Source organism: Penaeus japonicus, unplaced genomic scaffold (assembly GCF_977035675.1).
Source record: "Penaeus japonicus unplaced genomic scaffold, GWHDUDI00000001_assembly GWHDUDI00000042, whole genome shotgun sequence".
Lineage (NCBI taxonomy): Eukaryota > Metazoa > Arthropoda > Malacostraca > Decapoda > Penaeidae > Penaeus > Penaeus japonicus.
The window spans coordinates 14,342,659-14,365,158 of NW_028234444.1; the positions used below are offsets into that span (position 1 = coordinate 14,342,659).

The 22,500-nt window shown below is 44.8% G+C and overlaps 1 protein-coding gene across 1 annotated transcript in view; it reads right to left on the reverse strand.

Annotated features, from left to right (window-relative positions):
• Positions 1-7,008: 7,008 nt before the first annotated feature.
• Positions 7,009-22,500, reverse strand: part of Prx4 (Peroxiredoxin 4) — a 16,411-nt gene continuing 919 nt past the window's right edge. Inside the window, exons 2-6 of the mRNA XM_086534928.1 lie at positions 20,343-20,460; positions 18,981-19,116; positions 9,494-9,597; positions 9,025-9,190; positions 7,009-8,124 (exon numbers count right to left, since the gene is read on the reverse strand). Of these exons, the coding sequence (XP_086391054.1) occupies positions 8,071-8,124; positions 9,025-9,190; positions 9,494-9,597; positions 18,981-19,116; positions 20,343-20,460 (578 nt within the window). The 3' untranslated portion in view covers positions 7,009-8,070. The remainder of the gene's footprint in view (positions 8,125-9,024; positions 9,191-9,493; positions 9,598-18,980; positions 19,117-20,342; positions 20,461-22,500) is intronic.

Here is a 22,500-nt window from a genome sequence, read left to right on the forward strand (position 1 = left end):
TAAATTGACATATGATATTAAAAAAACAAACCGAATAAAAATAACGCACCGAGAATCATACCTAAATAAGACATAAAAAATGAGAAATAAAAATCGGTGACTATAAATAATAAAGTTTTAGATACGAGAAAAGGGAGAAGTCTTTAAGTCGGAAAGAAATTAACGGCAAACCTTTTTCTTGATGTTTTTTATACTTTATAGGATTAAAATCTCTTCATTACTTACCATAATACACGTTCAATTTCTCTGATCTTGAAGTTTGACATCATCTAATTTTTAAGTGTGTAGTATCTTGCTGTAATTGCATATTTTACCTCATCCTTTGTGAAAGCCGGCATATCAGTCCGCCATTTTTATAGACTACCACGATAGTACATAACATTGTCATTTATTGTTTCTCATCATCATTATGAGTCAGTTTGTCCCTTAGTTACTTATTATTCAATCCTATTTAATCTCTTGGGGCTTTCCATGCCCTATATTAAAATCATGCTGCATTTCTACCTTGGAATTTCCCGCCAAAATGGGACAAAGGTCGTTTATATTACAGGTACACGGATGAATGTTCTCGAACGCTGAGTATGACTTCTTTTTTTGTTCTGTTCTGTTCTACTCTTCATTTCATTTTCTGGGAAATGTCAAAGGAGATAAGAAAGATATGGTATATGAAGGACGTATGATAGGGAAATGATTATCAATAATTGACATTTTAAGCAAGATAGAGAGGCGATGGGGGAGGGGGGGTACAATGCGGGTGAGAGAGAGAGAAATGGAGAAAGAGAGAGTGAAAGACACTGAGAAAAGAGAGAGTGAAAGACACAGAGAAAAGAGAGAGTGAAAGACACTGAGAAAAGAGAGAGTGAAAGACACAGAGAAAAGAGAGAGTGAAAGACACTGAGAAAAGAGAGAGTGAAAGACACAGAGAAAAGAGAGAGTGAAAGACACTGAGAAAAGAGAAAATGAAAGACTGAGAAGAAGAGAAAGAGAAAGAGAGAGAAAGAGGAGAGAGAGAGGGGGGGGCAGAAAGAGAGATATAAGAAGACAAAGTAAAAGAGAGAAAGAGAGATAGAGAAAGAAAAATAAAGTGAAACATCCACTAATTGTACCTAAACACAAACAAACAAACATCATACAATTCCACGTCATGTCACTCAATCTTGTTAATTATTTTGATTTGATTATAGCATTTGCATAACGGCGAGAATCCAGTGGCAGACGGTACCAATATTTCGAGATAAAAAAACAATAAAAAACGCAAAAAGATAAGGCTATTGATATGGAAAATACTGCTTACGTTCATTATTACGTTTTTTTTTTCAAAAATGGTGATTAAAAAAAAAAGAAAGTGATATTGTATCATTAAATTTATCTTGATAGATTACTTAATCTTGGAAACGAAGTAATGAAATAGATCATAATGGCGGATAAACAATAGATATTAGTCCAAAGATTGAAATAGATAGATAGGCGAAGGAATATAGATGCTTACAAATCAATTAGGAGATTAAACAGGTCAGTGAAAGTAGAAGAATCCAGGTTTAAGGACTCGAAAGGAAGGAAGATGAAAAAAAAAATAATAATAATAAAGAAGCAGAATGGAGGAGGAGAAAAGAGGAGAAAGTAACGAAGACTTTGAAAAAAAGAAAAAATGCAGTAAAAAGATGGAAAGGAAATTAAAGGGAGAAAGAAAAGTAAATCATGGATCTACGGCCCTTGGTTGGTTGAAGAAACTTTGTTCACACGAAATAGAAAACGAGGTATTGGAGTATCTCCGTCCAGGTGGCATATCTACTTTATTGCAATGCAAAGGCAGTAGATTATCAAGTGTTTAGATCCGTTGTAAAGGTTTGTATAAGTGAATATCTGTTTGTAAGACAGTGCTACTTATATCAAGATCTCCATGACTATTGTATACGATGGCGCCAATGTGTCTTGGGAAGAGAGGAGCTAAGGGAATGCTTTTCGAAGTATCACACAGCACCAAGTCAAGAGGTCATGTAAACATCAGAATAGACCCTTTTGTAGTTTGTCTTTACCTAGAAAGACTATATATAACGTAGGTAACACAAATCACCTCATTTTGTGTGACATGTAAGGCCAGAATACCGAGCAACTGAGCAGTTTTGGAGTGATTTTCAGAGTATTGGATTCCTTATGTTCCCCAAGAAGGGAGAAATTAAGATAAAAAGCGAGTCCACTTACGCAAGCGAAAAGATCATATTCAATTCAGTGTGTCAGGATATGTAATCTACATATTAAGAAGGGTGCATATCAGACAGCCTAGATACGAGCAGCTTAATATACCTGTACCTGCACGATTCAATTGATTACACGATGATGCAGTTTCAGCTCTGTCATTACGTTCATCAAAGAGTAAGAACAACTTATATCTTTCTTTATAGATTTAATTAAAATAATAATCACGTGATAGTAACACTATTAGTAATGTCCTAGCTAGTTCCCAAACGTGCAACCGACGTCGGCGGGACATCCATCCTATGCAACAGACCGAGATCAATCACACGAAGGACCCGACGCACAGTGGTCGAAAATTGCGGTTTTCTGACCAAAACTCTACGGAAACCAAGCGAAGATTTGAGATAAGTCTGTAATATTGACATTTATCTTTTTTTCTTTTTTTCGTAAATAAAACATATACACAAGGCTGCTGAATCATTCCTGTAATTGGAAATTATTAGGAATACAATTTCCATCATAGACACGGGCACACAGGCACGCACGCACGCACACACACACACGGTTGTGGGGATCTGGATAACATGCGTCACTCTGCAATAATCACGACCAAAAGGGCAGATTTGAGCACCAACATACAGTCCTACGGGACACATTGCTTGATACTAAATACATTGGTCTTGATAAAATCGTGAACATCGTCTTATACACTGAATTTACTGAAGGACTTCTCCCTGCAAATATTGCAAATCAGGCAATAGATTTTTCGGTTATGTTATCTGTACATACCATGTGCGGCAAAATGTAGGAGGGAGGGAAAGAGACAGGGAGAGAGGAGAGAGGAGAGAGGAGAGAGGAGAGATGGAGTGAGAGGAAGACGAGGATTAGAGAGGAGAGAGGGGAGATGAGAGAGAGAAGGATGAGAGGAGAAGCGAGGGAGAGAAGAGGAGAGAGGAAGAGTGAGCGGAGGAGAGTGAGAGGAGAGAGGAGAGAGGAGAGAGGAGAGAGGAGAGAGGAGAGAGGAGAGAGGAGAGAGAGAGAGGAGAGAGAGGAGAGAGAGGAGAGAGAGAGGAGAGGAGAAAATGAATGAATGGCAACACTATCGTATTCATAAAATGGCAAAAAAAAAAAAAAAAAAAAAAAAACATGACAGACTTTCTCTGCCATTTCTAGATGAGTAATTGCAACACTCGTGCAACTCACACATGTTCGAATTGATTATTGATGCAACATTCGTTTGAGACTGATGAGAAAAGATGGGGAAATAATGGAGAAAAGTGAAACGCAAATGGATGTTGATAATCCTGGCTAGATATATTTCCTTATTAATGTTCCTTCGCTCTCCGACCCTTCGTGGGATAAGATTGATTTTGTTTTTCTCAATCGAAAAATAATTAAGTCAAAATAGCGTAAATCAAGCAAAGAAAATAATAGAGTGAAGGTTATTCCAACCCACCTCTCTTTTTTGCTTATTACTTTCTTCTTGATAAGCACACGCCCACGCCCACGACCACACACTTTCCCATCCAAAAAGAACATTAACTATTACCATGACATTACTCAATAATGCACTTACCCTGTACAAAACCTCACTAAAAAAATGAGAAAAAAAATCAACGATATATATATTTCACAATAACACAAATTTCAAACTATTTTACTCAAAAGCAGGGTGTTTGAATAGTACGATTAATCTTGTAAGTATTTAAAACGACTGTTTCGGCGATTGGGCCGGACAAGCCACATGTTTGATAACGGGAGCCAAAATAAAGAGGTTTGTGAATCTTGCATCAGAAAAAATATTGACTAGAAGGGAAGGGATAGGTAGGGGAGAGGGAGGGGTGTGTGTGAGAGAGAGAGAGAGAGGGGGAGAGGGAGCGGGAGAGGAATGGGGAGGGGGAGATGGGAGAGAGAGAGGGATTGGGAGAGGGTGAGATGGGGTGAGGAATGAGGTGGATGGAGGGGAGGATGAGATTGGGTTGAGGGGGATGAATGGAGGGAGAGAGGGGGAATGGAGGGACGGGATGTAGGGAGAGGAGGGAGGGGGGGAGGTGAGGCAGGGAGTAGGAGGAGAGAGCGTCGGGAGGGAGAAGGAGGAGGCGAGGGCGAGGAAGTGAGATGCTAGGAGAGGGCGAGCGGAGGGGAGAGAGAGTAGGGTGGCGAGAAGAGAGGGGGGGCAGAGGGTAGAGAGGAGGAGGGAGAGGAGGGGGAGGGGGGGGAGGGAGGAGGGAGAGGAGGGGGAGGGAGAGAGGTGAGGTGAGGTGGAGCGCAAGGCGAGGAGGAGAGAGAGATGAAGGAGAACCGAGGGGTGTGCGGAGAGGGGGGGCGAGAGAGGTGGAGGGAGAGAGCGGAGCGGATGGGAGGAGAGAGAGAGAGAGGGGGCGAGGAGTGTGAGAGGAGGAGACGGGGAAAGCGGAGAGAGGAGGGAGATGAGTTGGGAGGAGGGGGGGAGAGCTTGGTCGAGGGGGGGAGAGGGGAGTGTAGAGGAAGAGGAAGAGAGAGGGAGGAGAGAGATGAGGGAGGAGGGAGAGGTGAGGGGGTGGCGAGGGTAGAGGAGGAGGGAGGTGTGTGTGAGAGAGAGGAGAGAGGTGAGGGGACGAGGAGGGGAAGAGAGAGAGAGAGGGTGTGGATGGAGAGAGAGAAGAGGAGAGGGGGGTGGTTGAGGAGGAGGGATGAGAGAGAGGGAGGAGGAAAAAGAGAGAGAGAGGAGAGGAGGGGCGAGGAGCGAGAGAGAGAGAGGAGGTGGAGGAGAGAGAAGAGAGCGAGAGAAAGGGTGGAGGAGAGAGAGCAGGGAGGAGAGAGCAGGGGGGAGGAGGGGGAGAGAGAGAGAGGAGAGTGGTTGGAGGAGAGCAGGAGAGATGGACGGAATAGAGGGGTGGAGAGGAGAGGAGAGAGAGTGGGTGGAGGGAAGAGGAGAGAGAGTGGGTAGAGGGGAGAGAGAGAGGGGGGGGGAGAGGAGAGAGAGGAGAGAGAGAGAGAGAAAGGGAGGGAGAGGCAGGAGAGAGAGGAGAGGGGGGGAGGAGAGAGAGAGAGAGAGGGGGGAGAGAGAGAGAGAGGGCGGGAGGGAGAGGAGGAGGAGAGAGAGAGGAAGGGAGGGGAGAGGAGAGAGAGGAGAGAGAGAGGGGGAGGGAGAGAGAGAGAGAGGTGAGGACAGGGGATGAGGATGCATGAGAGAGAGAGGGGGGAGGAGAGGAGAGAGAGCGAGAGGGGGTGAAGGAGAGAGAGAGAGAGGGGGTGGAGGAGAAGAGAGAGAGAGGGAGGAGAGAGAGGGGAGGGAGAGAGAGAGAGGAGAGAGAGAGGGAGGAGAGAGAGGAGAGAGGGGGGGTGGGTGTGGGAGGAGGGAGAGAGAGAGGAGAGAGAGAGAGAGAGGAGATGGAGATAGAGAGGGAGAAAGAGAAAGAGGAGGAAGGAGAGAGAGAGAGAGGAGGAAGGAGGGGAGAGAGGAAGGGGAGAGAGAGAGAGGGGTGGAGGAGAGAGAAGAGAGGAGGGGTGGGCAGAGAGAGAGAGAGAGGGGTGGAGGGGAGAGAGGAGAGAGAGAGAGGGTGGAGGAGGGAGAGAGAGAGGGGTGGAGGAGAGAGGAGAGAGAGAGAGGGGGAGGCGGAGGAGAGAGGAGAGAGAGAGGGGGGAGGAGAGGAGAGAGAGAGAGAGGGGGGGAGGAGGAGAGCGAGAGAGAGAGAGGAGAGAGAGAGAGAGGGAGGAGAGAGAGGGGGAGAGAGAGAGAGGGGAGGGGGAGAGAGGAGAGAGGAGGGAGAGGAGGAGAGAGAGAAGGGGAGAGAGAGAGAGAGAGGGAGGAGAGAGAGAGAGAGAGAGAGAGAGAGAGGGAGGAGAGAGAGAGAGAGAGGGGGGGAGGAGAGAGAGAGAGGAGAGAGAGAGGGGGAGGAGAGAGAGGGAGAGAGAGAGGGGTGGAGGAGAGAGAGAGGGAGAGAGAGAGGGGTGGAGGAGAGAGAGAGGGAGAGAGAGAGGGGTGGAGGAGAGAGAGAGGGAGAGAGAGAGGGGGGGAGGAGAGAGAGAGGGAGAGAGAGAGGGGGGGAGGAGAGAGAGAGGGAGAGAGGGGGAGAGAGGAGAGAGGAGAGAGGAGAGATGAGAGAGGAGAGAGAGAGAGGGGAGAGGAAGGGTGAAGGAGAGAGAGAGAGAGAGGTGGAGGAGAGAGAGAGAGAGAGAGGTGGAGGAGAGAGAGAGAGAGAGGGGTGGAGGAGAGAGAGAGAGAGAGGGGTGGAGGAGAGAGAGAGAGAGAGGGGTGGAGGAGAGAGAGAGAGAGAGGTGGAGGAGAGAGAGAGAGAGAGAGAGGGGTGGAGGAGAGAGAGAGAGAGAGAGGGGTGGAGGAGAGAGAGAGAGAGAGGGGCGGAGGAGAGAGAGAGAGAGAGAGGGAGGAGGGGAGAGGGTGGGAAGAGATGTAATCCAAGATGGGAAAAGGAATTTTAAGATTTGCAGAATAAACAAAATTCAAAATGAAAATACATTTTGTTTTTTGTCGAGAATAAAATGACATCAGCTTGTTCTTATTTATACTATTATAGTTTTTTTTCTGCCTGGAGTTAAAATTTTAAAAAATATTGCCAAGACTAACATGTACCCATATGTAAGAAATTCTCAAAGTACCCATAAAAGCAAGGAAAATCGACTTGAAACCATATAATAAACCAATAAATTTCTCATCAAAATCCTGTTCCACTTACATTTTCCCCAACTTCTTTTTTTTTTCTTTTACATTACACAAACCCCAAAATACACCTAAAACTCACTCTTGCTTTCCTATCAGCCTCTCTCATAAATCCAGCCTTCCATAGCAAAACTAGGATAACAAAAAAAAAATTAACATTGTTATCACTGCTTTAATCAATTATTGACAAATCACTTCATACAAGCTCTTTAGCCACGTCAGTACACTGCCGACAACAATTAACATTTGTAACAGACATGTGTGAACTACCTGCTGTGGGGTGCTATGTGGAGTCATGAATATCTAAAGAGAATAGAGATTGCATGTATTTTCACTGGATGAAGATCAGTTTTTTCTAAATATCTATTCCATATTTTACTTATTCACTGAATGGTTTACTTGTGTACATTTGGGAAGGATGTGAGCCATGGTGATGACATTGCAGATGCAGAGGGATTAAAACATTGAGAAATTAGAAACATTACTGAAGAGTGACGTAGTTACATTACTCTTTTTGGAAATGACATGGCAAAATGTACAAACTTTTTATTGTTTACAGATGTTATAATTAGGATTGGAATGTGTAGCACAACAATTTGGAATCACAATTTTTTTTTTCCCATTTTTTAAAATTTCACAGGTCTAGTTTCACTGGGAATGTAAAAAAACAGATAGAAATGCCTTGCTTTTAAACAAAACAAAACAAAAAAATAGATAAAAATATACATATGAAAAAATAAAGCTTTGTCCTATTATCCAAACATTATGTACGATAGACAAAAACATGCTTTATTTATCATTAGTTTCATCAACCTATTAGACAGATCAACCTAGAGACAGATCATCAAATTCATCATAAGTAAAATAGCAAAAATTAATTTAAAAAATTAATTAATTAACAGGTTTTCAAGTAACAAAAACAAAAACAACAAATCACTTCATATCTTCCTCACATTGCCCGTTTATACTCAGCGTTCCCTTCACCGGTTTTTGTACATCCTCAAAAATGCGTTTACAGAGCCCTTGGAAAGCAAACGACACCATGACCAAATCCAGTGGAGTGCGTTGCAAATCCACACGGTATCTGATGAAGCCAATGCTATGGTTTTTTTTCCGTTCAACTCCTCCCATCAACCCATTTCTTCTTAGTTTTCCTTCCTTCCTCCTCCCATTGCACGGGCGTTTTGCAACCCTCGTGCAACGGCTGGGCTGGCCTACTGGTTGGCTTTCTTGAAGTATTTGAGCTTCTCCTCCGGGTTGGGGATGATCTGTGGGAGAGAAAGAGAAATAAAGATGAGGAGGTAATAAATATGGAGATATATGGCAGTGGTTAAGAGACTGTACAGTGGAGAGAGGGAGAGATAGAAAGGGGGGATTCAAAAGAAGAGGAAGAGGGAGAGGAAGAGGGAGAGGAAGAGGGAGAGGAAGAGGGAGAAAGAGGGAGAAAGGGGGGAGACACAGCAAAGTAGTGAAACAAACACTACAGTGTAGAGATATAGGAGTGAGACAGATGCTAAGGTGTGAGAGACAGAGACAAGTTTTAAGTGTTTGACAATAATTTCACTATAAAAGGATTATGTTAAAAGTGAGACCTACCTATTAGTGGTAACAGTGATGATAATGATATTAATATTTTTGATAATCATTATGAAAATAATTAATATACCACTACCACTCTTCAGCATCAAAAACTTAGCAAAGATGCCTAAAACAATAGAGAAGAATAAAAAATAGAAGTGATAATGAAAAAAAATAAAAGATTCTTCCCAAGACAAAATTCAGCATAGCAAAGACAATTTCCAACAAAGACAATCCCCCCCACCAATCTTCCCACTACCCTTGGCTTCCTTATTTTATGCCAACACACTGATACCACACAAATTAAAACCAAATATACAATGAAACCATCTAACAAACACAAATATAAACTCATGACTAAGCAAAAAATTATGAAAAAAATATTAACAAGAAACAAACACTCAAGTAACAAAAAGAACAAATCAACTAAACAGAAACCAATAAACCAATCAACCCAATAAACCAGACAAATCAGAGACAACAAACAAAAACAGTCCCAACAGATCAGTAAACAAAACACAAACAACAGAAAAGTAAACAAAAAAAAACCTGACAGACAAGAACACGGGTCAAAGCAGCTGTCCACCCACCGTGTCGTCCCCAGGCTTCCAACCGGCCGGGCAGACCTCTCCGTGCTGGTCTGTGAACTGGAAGGCCTGCACCAGCCTCAGGGTCTCGTCCACTGACCGGCCCACAGGGAGGTCGTTCATGGTGATCTGCCGCAGGACTCCCTTGTCGTCGACAATGAACAGGCCCCTGGGGGTATGTTTAAGATTGAGATTATTATTCAATAAACAAGTAGACACATCAGAACAGTGAATAATATTGTAGGCAATTGTGAAGAGGCCCATCATTTATGGTATTAAATCTAATAAAATATGTATATAGTCTGCAATCAAAAATATAAAGGATTAAGCCTAAGTACTAATAATGAATAAACAGCTAAAATACTAACCCTCAAAAATTAATCTTCCCTCTGTATAATGCAAACCAAAGTAGGGAATCTTGTACAACATGGACACCACAGGGAAGGCAAAGGAACAGCCGCTTGGCACCTACCTGAGAGCGATGCCTTGGTCCTCCAGGTAGACCCCATAGTCCTGCGAGATCTTGTGGGTGATGTCGGAGAGCAGTGGGATCTTCAGCTTGCCGAGGCCTCCATCCTGCAAGGAACAGAGACTGCCTAAGCCAAAACTGAAGGGGTTGGGAAGAGTCTTTGCAGATTTGCTAGCTTGCAAGATGTATTTGCCTAGGCAATATATCTAAAAATTATATTAATATATATCTAATGAAAAACATTACAGAAAATAATGTAATTCTGTACTGCTATTCCAGTGCATGTAACCAATGAAAATAGATACATTATGGTAAACAACTGAAACAAGACCTGAAGCATAAGAAACAATTCAGTATATTTCAGGGATACCTTTAAACTTAAAATAAATTCCAGTGTCTTCACAATACAATCCTTATCATTAACCCATTGGTCGCAGATGGCATGATTTGCTGTCAAGCCAGGCATCCATTGTAAACGCAGATGGCGTTTATCAGAACAAGATAAAGGCTGACCCCAGCACAGAACGCATGATATCCTGCGGTGGTCTGGGATAACAAGGGAACAAGGGAACATCCTACTACCTAATATTTTCTCATGCTACGTCATTTAGGACCTCATTTCCGGTTTACCCTACGTGGCTTTCCAAATATCACCGCAAATACTAAGTGACACAGAACCTTTTTACCTTGATTTTAGTATATATGAGTTAGTATATACACATGTGTGTGTGTACATTCTCTCTCTGCGTGCATGTAGGTAGGTAGGTAGGTAGGTAGGTAGGTAGGTAGGTAGGTAGGTAGGTAGGTAGGTAGGTAGGTAGGTAGGTAGGTAGGTAGGTAGGTAGGTAGGTAGGTAGGTAGGTAGGTAGGTAGGTAGGTAGGTAGGTAGGTAGGTAGGTAGGTAGGTAGGTGTGTGTGTGTGTGTGTGTGTGTGTGTGTGTGTGTGTGTGTGTGTGTGTGTGTGTGTGTGTGTGTGTGTGTGTGTACATTCTCTCTCTGCGTGCATGTACGTAGGTGTGTGTTTGTGTACATTCATTCATTCTTTCTCTCTCTCTCCCTTCTAGAGCCAGCGATCTCACAGAGTTTTTGTCCTCTCTCTCGTGACCTAGTGACCTGACCTTTGCTAACTTGATAATCATGACAATTAGGTCTTTTGAATCTATCAGATAAATATGTGAACCAGTGAGTGGAGTTTTGTTTACAGAACTGCTATGGTGATTACAATTTCTGTACTGATAAGGTGATAGAAAGTAAGTTAAATTCGCACCTGAGTTAACCACAGCTTTAGCGCGTGACATGGTTTTGGATTGGAGCGTCTATTTGACGATGCCCCTTGTCACATAATGAGGTAGGGCGCCGTGGACCTGTTTGGGAAGGGGTATGAGGTACATACCGACAACTGGTATTCCTCCCCAACGCTTTTCCATTACCTGCAGGGTCGGCGTACGAATGCGGTTGGCACGGTGCGGGCTAACCACAAGTATATGCCGACTGACCCACAGGTGAATGTCCCCGGAGACGTGGACTTCCACAGCACAGCGACAGGTATGTTGACCTTCGTTGGGTCGACAAACGCCGTGTCAATGTGTTGTCTACAGTCCACGGTAGCGAGACGGTCTCCGTCACCAGCCTGAGTGGGCACCAGTGCACCAAGCCCAAGGTAGTAGTGGACTACAACTCCAGCATGAAGGGGGTGGACTTGAGCGATCAGCTGGCTCAGTTTTACTCGACCACTCACAAGTCCATAAGTGGTACAAGAGGGTATTGTTTTACCTTCTTAACCCATTGGTCGCGGATGGCATGATATGATGTCAAGGCTGGCATCGGCATAAACGCGGATGGCATGATATCAGAACAAGATATGCGCTGGCCCCAGCGCGGATGGCACGATGTCCTGCGGTGGTTAGGGATAACGAGGGGACGAGGGAACGCCCTACTACCGCATATTTTTTCATGACACGTCATTTACGACCTCGTTTCCGGTTTACCTTATGTGACCTTCCGAATGTCACCACAAGTACTAAGTGACATAGGACCTTATTACCTTGATTTTTGTATACATATGTGTTATTATATACGTGTGTGTGTGTGTGTGTGTGTGTGTGTGTGTGTGTGTGTGTGTGTGTGTGTGTGTGTGTGTGTGTGTGTGTGTGTGTACATCATCTCTCTCTTTCCTTCCTACCCTCCCTCCCTCACCCTCCCTCCCTCAAATTTACCGCGCTATGTTTTGGCGCCATATCCGTTTACCCCATTCCCTGTTCCAAAGTCACCCCATATTACTTGATTGGTTGGAATGTCATGCCACATATTGTACAGAATGGGGATTGGCTAAAATTCTGTATAAAAACCCCTGACCTCTATTCGGTAGACACATACAACCATGGAACCCATTCCAGGTAAGTCGAGGCTTTTGTCACGCCACATATCGTACCGAGTTCTTATTGACCACTAAAGCCATTTATTTACTTGATTGTAGGATCTTCCAAGTTTTTTCGATGTCTCTGATGAGGAGGGAGAGGACGAATTTGAAGACTATGTCCCTCTCTCCAGAGAAACTTTGGCAGAGGAACAAAGTTCATCCGAAGAATAGTCCGATGAGGATTTGGACTATGTTCAGCTGCATAACAGCAGCATTGATTCCGACGAACCGCTGTCTGAGTATGCACACAGGCTTAGGGTAAGGAATTCTCCAGGGAGCCCCAGGTTCAAATGGAGAAAGCGGGAGAATGTTCCCCGAAAATTCGACCTGACGGCAACACCAGGCCTAAGAGTGAAGCTTAGCCCATCAGACTCCCCACACGAATTCCTCAAGGTTTTTTTCACCGAGGAAATGATGAAAATCATCGTGGAAGAAACAAAAGTAAGTTGCCATCCCTTGTATTTAAAAAATTATGTAAAAATCAACATTCACTGAATACATTGTCATATAAAATTCTATTGAATGTTTACCATCCATTATAGGTGCACTGAGTGGAAGTGGACACCCGTCACTATTCCAGAACTAGGAGTCTGGGTTTCACTTAGAATAATGATGGGGATCTCTCCAAAGCCACGCCAAGCCCAGCACTGGTCCAAGGACGAACTCCACGAGTCCTTTTTTTTTATAAACACATGCCCAGACATAGGTATGATCAGATCTCAACATGCCTACATTTTAGCAGTGACGGTGCCAGAGATCAAAGCAATAGGCTGTGGAAGCTCGGCCGCATTGTCGAGCTTCTACAGCAAAGCTTCAAGGAATGTTCCTCCACAAACGATAACCGTGGATGAGAGTTTATGGAAGTTCCGAGGTAGGCTAAGTTTTGTTACGTATAATCCAACAAAAGGGCCCGTTTCGGACTAAGAATTTATAAACTGTGTGTATCCTCAGGGCCTACCTGTGGATACACATGCAATTTCAACTTCTATACAGGTCAGGATAGAAGAGTTTTGCCGGCGTCACATAAGGCCATCGCCGACCTTATGGAGTCGGCGGAAGTTCTCGATAAGGGATATAGCTTATACGTAGATAATTGGTACAGCTCTCCTACCCTCTTCCACCGGTTACAGGGTCGTAAGACAAATGCATGCGGTACTGTAAGAGCCAACCACAAATTCATGCCAAAAGACTTTCCTAACAGAATGCAGCAGAATGATATGGAGAGGAGGAGCACAGCAACGGGGATGCTTTGCATAAAATGGGCTGATAAGAAACAACTGTGCGTACTCTCCACTATGCATACGTCAGCCATGGTAGAAACTGACAGGGTGAACAGGAAAGGGGAGAAGGTCATCAAACCCCAGGCCGTCATCGATTACAATGAGGGTATGAAGGGGGTCGACGTAGGAGATCAGTTGGCTTCCTCATACCCTGCTGTAAGAAGAAGTATAAAATGGTATAAAAAGGTGTTTTTCTATCTGTGTGTTATACACATGGCAAAAGGAAAATGACAAAGGCAGAATGCAGAGTTTGCAGAGTGGCACTTTGTGTCTTCAGTTGCTTCGAAGACTACCACAACAAACTGCATTATTGACCATATGTATATTGTTTGTATATATTGTATATAATTGTTTACATGAAATTACATGTACTTGTTTCACTCTCTTTTTTATTGGCCACATCCATCACAACCGATGTCAAACTGCCTCGAGCGCAGCCTCCCACACCACCTGAGCGTTTTCTATTACATTATCAAACTGCTTACGTGTTCTTAAGACTTTGTATACAAGTAAATATTGGAAAAATAAAGTTATTTTCAAGCTTCTCCAGTTTTCCAACGAAAGGGAAAACCGATGTCAAACTGCCTGGAGCCCGGCCTCCCACACCGCCCGAGCGTTTTCTATTACATTATCAAACTGCTTACGTGTTCCAAAGACTTTGTATACAAGTAAATATTGGAAAAATAAAGTTATTTTCAAGCTTCTCCAGTTTTCCAACGAAATGGAAAACCGATGTCAAACTGCCTCGAGCGTGGCCTCCCACACCGCCCGAGTGTAATATAAATACCGTACGGACATCCGGGCCACATATGATAATACCGCCATAAACCTTTATACACTAATTTTAAAACCGTGACCAATGGGTTAACATGGCGGTCGTCAACGCTTTCCTGGTGCACAAGGCGCTGGGAGGGCGTTTGACTCAGCTGGGCTTCCGGGAGCAGCTCGCGAGCGAGCTTAGACTAGAGTATTGGCGCACATCTGGGCTGAGCCGGAACCGTTCCAACATCTGCAGTGTTGGCAGGTTCCAGGGTGCAACAGAGCATTATCAGATCAGGATACCCGACAACAAGTACTGACGTTGCCGGGTTTGCAACTCCAATGGTAAGAGGAAAGAGACCTGGGTTTTGTGCAGTGCCTGTGGCGTTCCCCTCTGCCAGTTTGATTGCTTCCCCAAGTATCATAACTGGTAGAGCGATTAGCCTGGGTCTCTCTCCTCTTACTATTGGTGTAGCACAATATACATATTGTAAATAAAAACTAAAAACAATGTACATATTGTATTATATGTAAAGGAAAAATAAAAAAGTAATAATTGGAACAAACACCATTTTTATCTTCCCATCATGGCCAAGTGCCTCAGAACCAGTGACTCCTCACTTAATGATAATGTGGATATACTTGAGGCCAGACTTGTAAATGCCATAGACGAGGCAGCCTCAGAAACCATCCCCAAAACTCGTCCGTGGTCTGGGTGTTTCAAGGACGCCCGGTACTACAATGATGAGATTAAGGAGGTCAGCCACAGAATTAATATGTGCAGAAGACACTTTCGCAGACAGAGAACTCCCGAGAACCACACTCTTCTGAGAGAGGCTCTCAGGGATGCTCAGGAAACTGCTAAGAGGTTAAAGCAGGAAAAGTGGCTGGAGTGGTGTGAGTCCTTTGGCCACCAAACCTCCCTTTCAGAATTGTGGAACCATATCAGACAGGCCACGAATCGCTCAGCCCCCAAAAAGACCCACCATGACCCGCGGTCGGAGGCGGAGAGACTGGCACTCGAGTTCTCTGCTAGAACAAGTAGCGTCGATCTACCAGCAGAGCTGAGGGCATGCCAAGAAGAACTGCTCCCAGGCAGGCATGCCCTCATCAGAGAAAAGGCGGTCGAGCCTGATGATACAGATGTCATGTTCTCTCTGAGGGAATTACAGCGGACATACAAGACCAGTTCCCGGTCAGCCCCGGGTTGCGATGGGATCTCCCATCCCATCATTTCCCACCTAGGACAGGAAGGTGAGCTTGCACTTTTGCATCTCATCAACAAGTCCTGGGAAACTTCCTCACTGCCACAGTGCTGGTAGAGGGCCGATATAATTCCCGTCCCCAAACCAAAGGAGCCGGGACAGTACCGCCCCATCTCCCTGCTTAGCTGTCTGGGAAAGACAGCAGAGAAAATGGTACTGAATCGGCTCCAATGGAAGCTGGGACCTCCACGTGAACACCTACACGGGTTCACAAGGGGCAAGAGCACTACCCACAGCATGGCCACCTTACTGAGCACTGCCATACTTGGGGCTGCAGACTCACCCTCGTCCGAGGTCGTTTGCCTGTTCTCCGAACCGACGCCGGAGTTTTGCCAGTGGGGCCAGTAGGGTTGGAGGGTCCTGTCTGACTTCCATTTTTTGTTTGACTTCTCGTCTGGACCGACGCCAGAGATTTGTCAGAACCTGGGGTTGGTTTGGAGGGTCCAGCCCGAGGTACTTGGGTGGGTTTTTCCTCAACAGGGAAGTCAGTCATGGGTTTATGTGGTATAGATGCCATGTGATAAGCGGTGCAATTCATCCTCCCACGCCCCCACCCACCATGGAGTCCAACAAGGGGAAACTTTGTATTGAGTCCATGCTCAGAAGCCACAGGGGTGGTGGGAGGATGTACGCAACCCCGGCCTCGCGTTAATGGCACTCTCAAGACCATGCGATTGCCTGCAAGACAGGGGCTACTTGACCCTAGCCTAGCTCGAAAGAGAGACCAGCCGATTGACCTAACCGAGTCGAGATCAGGCCACCTGTCTTGCTGGAATAGAGGACCAAAGAGGCATGTTGCTAGCCGCAGGGCATCGCTCAACCTCCAGGACTCCTGTCTCCCAGCGCACAGGGGCACCACGCACGGCAAACACGTGGGCAGGTGTTGGCCCCCTTGGGGGAAGGACCAGGGGGGGTGTGACCCCACCTACAAGGTCAGCACCTAGGAACACTTAGTCATCCCTCCTAAGAGAACCCGCCGCTAGAAGGTCACCTCAACGGGACAGACACTGGCCAAATCCAGAGCGGGCTTGTCCAAGGAAGGAGTTCAAGCCGGGACAGTACCACCCCATCTCCCTGCTTAGCTGTCTGGGAAAGACAGCAGAGAAAATGGTACTGAATCGGCTCCAATGGAAGCTGGGACCTTCACATGAACACCTACATGGGTTCACAAGGGGCAAGAGCACTACCCACAGCATGGCCACCTTACTGAGCACTGTCAGCAACAGCAGCGCTGTCATTGTCTTCCTTGAACTGGAGAAGGCTTTTGAACTGGCAAACCCGCTCGCCATTCAGGAGATCCTGATCCGTAAGGGAATCAAAGGCAAACTGCTTGCCTGGATTGGCGATTACTTTCGGAACAGAACTGCCAGAGTGAAGTTCCAAGGTCACCTTTCCAGGCATTTACCTCTGGAGAATGGCACCCCTCAAGGAGGGGTCCTTAGCCCAGCTCTGTTCAACATCCTCATGTTAAACATTCTCGACATTCCACTCCCAGCGGGGTGCACAATCATTTCATATGCAGATGATCTAGCAATTATCTCCACTGCGAGAAATGTGAATCCTGTCAGAAAGGCCCAGTGTTGTCTGGACCTAATATCTGAGGAATGCTGTAGAGTCGGGCTTAAGATCTTGGCAGCCAAATCGAAGGCAATGGCGCTGAAACATGATGTCTGTGATCAAAGACTGCGAGTCCAAGGTCTAGAGCTTGAGTGGGTACACGTCTACCATACTTGGGGGTATGGATTGATAAGAACCTCACCTTCCGCTCAGAGATCAAACATCTCTTAGACCGGACCAAGGCAAGGCTCTTTGTCATGAGAGCTCTGTCGGGGCGGCGCTTAGGGGCTGGGCACCGCATATTAAGATCTTTCTACGTGCACGCTGTCCGTCCCATTGTGGACTATGCCTCCGTCGCCCTGATCACAGTCAAGCCTGGACTCAGGAAAAGGCTTGACATCATACAAAACGAAGCCGCCGGGATTATTCTGGGTGCCCCTGGGTGGGCTAAGGTTACTAACCTCCTCTTGGAGGCCAAACTCTTTCCCCTGGACACCCGGATTGATCAGATGGCGGCCCAGTTCCTTGCCAATGTCCTACAGTCCCCACTGGACTCACAGCGTCGGCTTCCAGAGAACCAAGAGCTCTTTGCTAACAACACCTGGCTGTCTCACACAACCAGAGTGCTGAAACACTTTGAGCTCAAAGAGACACTACTGATTAAGGGCATGTCCCACAAGGACATCGCCATTGACGAGTCCTTGTGGAAGTTCCGTGGGTGCTTGGGATTCATCACCTTCAACCCGTCGAAGAGGGCGCGCTTCGAGTTGAAGGTATATAAGCTGTGTGCCTCGACGGGCCCGTTGTCCGGTTACACGTCTTGTTTCCGGATCTACACAGACCAGGACCGTGGAGACGTACCAGCTGGGACGAAGGTCGTCTTGGAGCTGATGGAGAGGAGTGACAGTTTGGGGAAGGGTTACAATGTCTTCGTTGACAATTGGTATACCTCCCCCACTCTTTTCCACATGCCCCAGGAAAGGCGGACGGATGCAGTGGGGAAAGTGCGCATCAACAGGAAGTGGATGCTGAAGGACTTCACCGCACTGAGAAAGGGCAAGATGGACTACAGTAGTATGCCTACGGGCATGCTCTGTGTACAGTGGCATGACCGTAAGGTTGTCACCATACTCTCTACGGTTCATCGAGCCATGGTTGAAGCTGGGGAAACTGCTCATCGGAGGACCACCCTTGATGAGGGCGTTCTACCAGACCAGCTTCCGCCAAAGACGAGGGCTCGACGACCGCATTCTCAGCAACCCGCCTTGCAAGGGAGTCGGCTTCGATGTCGCGTTTGTTCCCGTTGGGGAATACAGCGAAGGACCAGGACGCGGTGCATAACCTGTGGCGTGGGGTTATGCCAGTACGACTGCTTTGACGAGTGGCACGACTTCATCTGAAGTCGTGCCACTCGTCAGGGTAGTCGTTGTGTAAAAAGGTACATATGCTTTATGTACCCTGTGATGCTAGCACCCTGTGATGCTGCTCCTGTAATCCATATCACCCCTCTTCTTCATGGCAAGGTCACGTGGCATCCATTTATGAGTGACCCTAACTGTCCCCACTGCATTCATCCGTCAGGACTGGAGTATGTGAAAGAGAGATGGGGAAGTGTACCAATTGTCTAAAAAGATAGTGTACCCTTTCCCCATGCTACCACTCAATTCCAATAAGTCCAGTACTGCCTTCATCGAGGCCGGCAAAGAGCTCTTATCCTGCCCTGTGTAAATCCGGAAACACAGTGTACCTGCTGGAGGAGCCAGTACTGGCTGAATATATGAACACCTTCAAACAGAACCGAGACCGCTTGTTCTTAATGAAGGTGACAAACCACAGTCGGGTACCAAAGTATCAACAAAGGCAGTGTTGTGGATGTCAATTACTGGTCAGAGCTTCCACAGATGGTCCTCCAGACCATCTTCCCCATCCTCCAGATGTGAGAAATGAAGGTGGGTAGTGAAGTGATCAAACCAATCCAAACATCCAAACCTTTTTGGCACATTCTCCTCCTTCTACCTTTGGAGATAGGAGGAGGAGGAGGAGGAGGAGGAGGAGGAGTAGAGGATTATGAGGTGTGAAGGAGCAGCAAGAGGAGGAGGAGAAAGAGGTGAAGGAGGAGCAGCAAGGAGGATGAGGAGAAGCAATGGGTGGAGGAGCAGGAGCAAGAGTTGTATATTCTGTGCACACACTCATACACTCACACTCCCTACCTTGCGTGGTGTGTTAGTCCAGGCCAAGTGGGTAAAGTGGGAGTCCACGGAGCATGCAACAACCTCTGTGTTCATCTTGCGGAACTCCTCAACACGGTCGTTGAAAGCCAGGATCTCCGTCGGGCAGACAAATGTGCTGTGGGGAGTGGAGGCTAAAATAAAACGGACTGATAACTAATGGAAGAGTGAACAAGAAGAAAAAGGGAAAAATGTATGGAATAGAAGAGAGGACAAATACAAGGAAATAAAGGGAAAGGGAGTGAATTAAAAAGAGAGAGAGGAAAAGGAAGAAGGTATACAAGAAGGGAAAAGGTGACTTTCTGTGTGAATAACAAGGAATATGCGGAAATGGGGAAGGGGTAATTATTTTTCAATTTTTATTGTTTCTTTATGTAATGGAGGGAAAAATATAGATTAACCCTATGACGACGGTGCATCACACTCGTGTGACACAGCCAAACTCCCGATGCCGGGGCGTCATGCCAGTGTGACGATTACAATGCAATATTGCAATCGCTCGGCATAGGGGTCTTCACGTAGCGAGTGCCCCATCGGGAAAGGGTTAAAGGTGGATGATAATAAATACTAGAAATTTATCATATACACAAGTTGGATGCAGATAACCATCAACTTCTTTTCAAGTGTGTCCTTGCCTAGATGATAATAAAAATGAAGAAAGTAGCATTAAACATTTTCCTCCCTATTACTCAAACTTGGGGACACTGGGAAGCTGGAATTTTTAGGTAAAGAGAAATGAAAAAGAGAGAGAGAGAGAGAGAGAGAGAGAGAGAGAGAGAGAGAGAGAGAGAGAGAGAGAGAGAGAGAGAGAGAGAGAGAGAGAGAGAGAGAGAGAGAGAGGAGGGAGGAAGGGAGAGAGGGAGGGAGGGGGAGTGAGAAAGGGAGAACTTGCATAGAAACAAGTAGGAAAAAAAAAAAAAATTATATAGGCCTGTATATACCAATCAATATCTCGGAGATAAGATAATCCTATAGTAATTCGCTTCTGATAACACCTGACACGAGTCCAGGTGTTTTTTTTTGTTTTGTTTTGTTTTTTTCTAATGATTCCAACCAATGCAGTGTCACCCGTATATTAAGCACTAAACTATAAAAAAAACTAGACATCATACAGCTATAAATGCATTGCAAATTTTACAAGTACTTTAAAGTAGAAATATATTACTAATATCATACACTGCCATAGATATGGTTACACAAAGAAAGATAAAGAGCTCAATAGAAACAGAATACACAAGAAACAAATTTATAAACACAAAAATAAATCAAAGAGAACCAAATCGTAATTAAAATCCACCTCCTTTTAGTCTCCGTTCTCTCTCTGACGATGCATTTAAAACTTACAAGTCCAAGGGGTAGAAGAAGAAGACGAGGTATTTCCCGCGGTAGTCCTTCAGCTTAAGCTCACGGAACTCTCCATCGATGACCGCCGTGCCTTCCCACTCTGGGGCTGGCCGGCTGACTGGAAGATGGGGAGAAAGACTGTGATTTGCCATAAAAAAAAAAGATTCAAGTCATGACAACTTGAATAATTAATTAATGAAAATGTGGACAATATTCTAAAATAATGAAAACTAATAATTGTTGTATGCATAAACCCACTGTAATCAAGTATAAGTATATCTGAAATTACAAAGGGTATACATACTATTATAAATTAATGACAAAAGATGAAGAAACCAACTACCACTGGGCATAAAATACATTGGCACAAAAAATAAGGGTGTAGATATTCCACAAATCTCATATGAACACTAGCATAATTACTGAAAGAAAAAGTAAATTGCAAGAGATCTAGAAAACAGTGCTAAAATCAAGGACCTGAATTAAGACAATATACAAGCTAATGGATACAAATATTCTAAGAAAAAGACTGCAATTTTCCTACAAAGAAATCAACACTGAAGTAGAGTGAAGATGATGCCAGATGTTACTAAAAATCATGTCCCTATAATTGCTTAGCCTCTAGACTAGCACAGTGCTACCCTCCCATCCCCAGCTCACGAGTTTCCCACTCTTGCCTGGCTGTCACTGCTGTGGCTGGGCATCATAGTGGATATGTACCAAGCTCAGATTAAAAATACTCGTTGGCACACACTCTTAAGTCAGGACATGCTGACATAGGCGGGCTTGCCTTAGTGCATATAAGCCCTGCGAGGCATCTGCTCTGCAAATCTGGCTTATTCTTATCCTTATCTGTCATCTTGGACTCTCCTGTAAATTCTGTCACTCCTGGATACTATTTGGCATGTAGGTGGCTATCCAAAAACTAACAGCAGACTAATCTTCTTCTAATTGTTAAACAAATGAAAGAAAAACTAATATCATTCAAATCTAAGTTGTCACCATACCAATGATCCTGCTATTGATGGATTGCACTCTATGCATACTGTAGACAAGAATCCCAAGGCATTAGGCTTATGCATTAGAATATCCCGGCATTTCAACCATTTAGAGCCAAAATAGCCCCCAGCATGACGTACCTTCAATTATGAGGTAACACCATAAAACCCTCTTCTTCCACGAAAGGTTTCCGATGGAAATGAGAGCAAAACTGTATAAAGCCCAATGAAAACTACCTAGAGGGTTGGTTGCATCTTTATCCAAATTTACCCCATGCCCAAACTGCAAACTAAAACTACTTGTTTTGGACAAGATTCTGCAAATAGTCTACCAATACATTTATGTTAGTAACACTATTGTACTGCTTTTAAATATAAGTACCATATCAATAATTCAATATGGAATAAATAAAAACATGATAATTGTTTATTATGTTAGTTTATGATTTGATAAAACACTAAGATATACTGTATTTCCTTCCATAAGTGTAATTATACTTAATTAAGCAAGAAACAATTATAAATTATTCAAAATATTATGAACTATGGAGTGAAATATGGCAACTGAAATTCCATGAATAAAACAAACTTACAAGGCTTAAATATTAATAAAGAGGACAAACTTTGGTAAATTTTCCGAATAACGCCGCGTCGCTAAATACCACAAAAGTGGTATTGATGGATTCCTCTCAACCTCTACTATTCATATATAGTGAAATTAATGAGCGCTTGCACCCCTGAAGCCCACAATCTGGGTCTCTTTTCTTAAGGCACTTCGTGCTACCTCGTCCTACTTCGGGGCATATTTCGCTTGCAAAACCTTAACCCAATGACCTACCTAACTTTGCCTAGCTTTGAATTAATCCCTAGCCAAAGGGGGGCTTCGCCCCCCCCTGGACCCCCCCTTTTTAGGGCACTTCGTGCAACATACCTTGGGCAAGATATCCCGAATCCACCATCCTCGCCCTGAAATTCAAACATGGCTGTGTTTACGTATTTACGGATAGTAGCAAGCTGTGGATTGGAAACCCCCAAGGAATTACCTGCATGTGCTGTTATGTTCTCTCAACAGATGGCGCAATATTCCCCATTATTTACAGTATAATTATAGTGCCCTCTATTGAGTGGTCGCGTCATCATCGGTCCTAGTTTCCTATCCT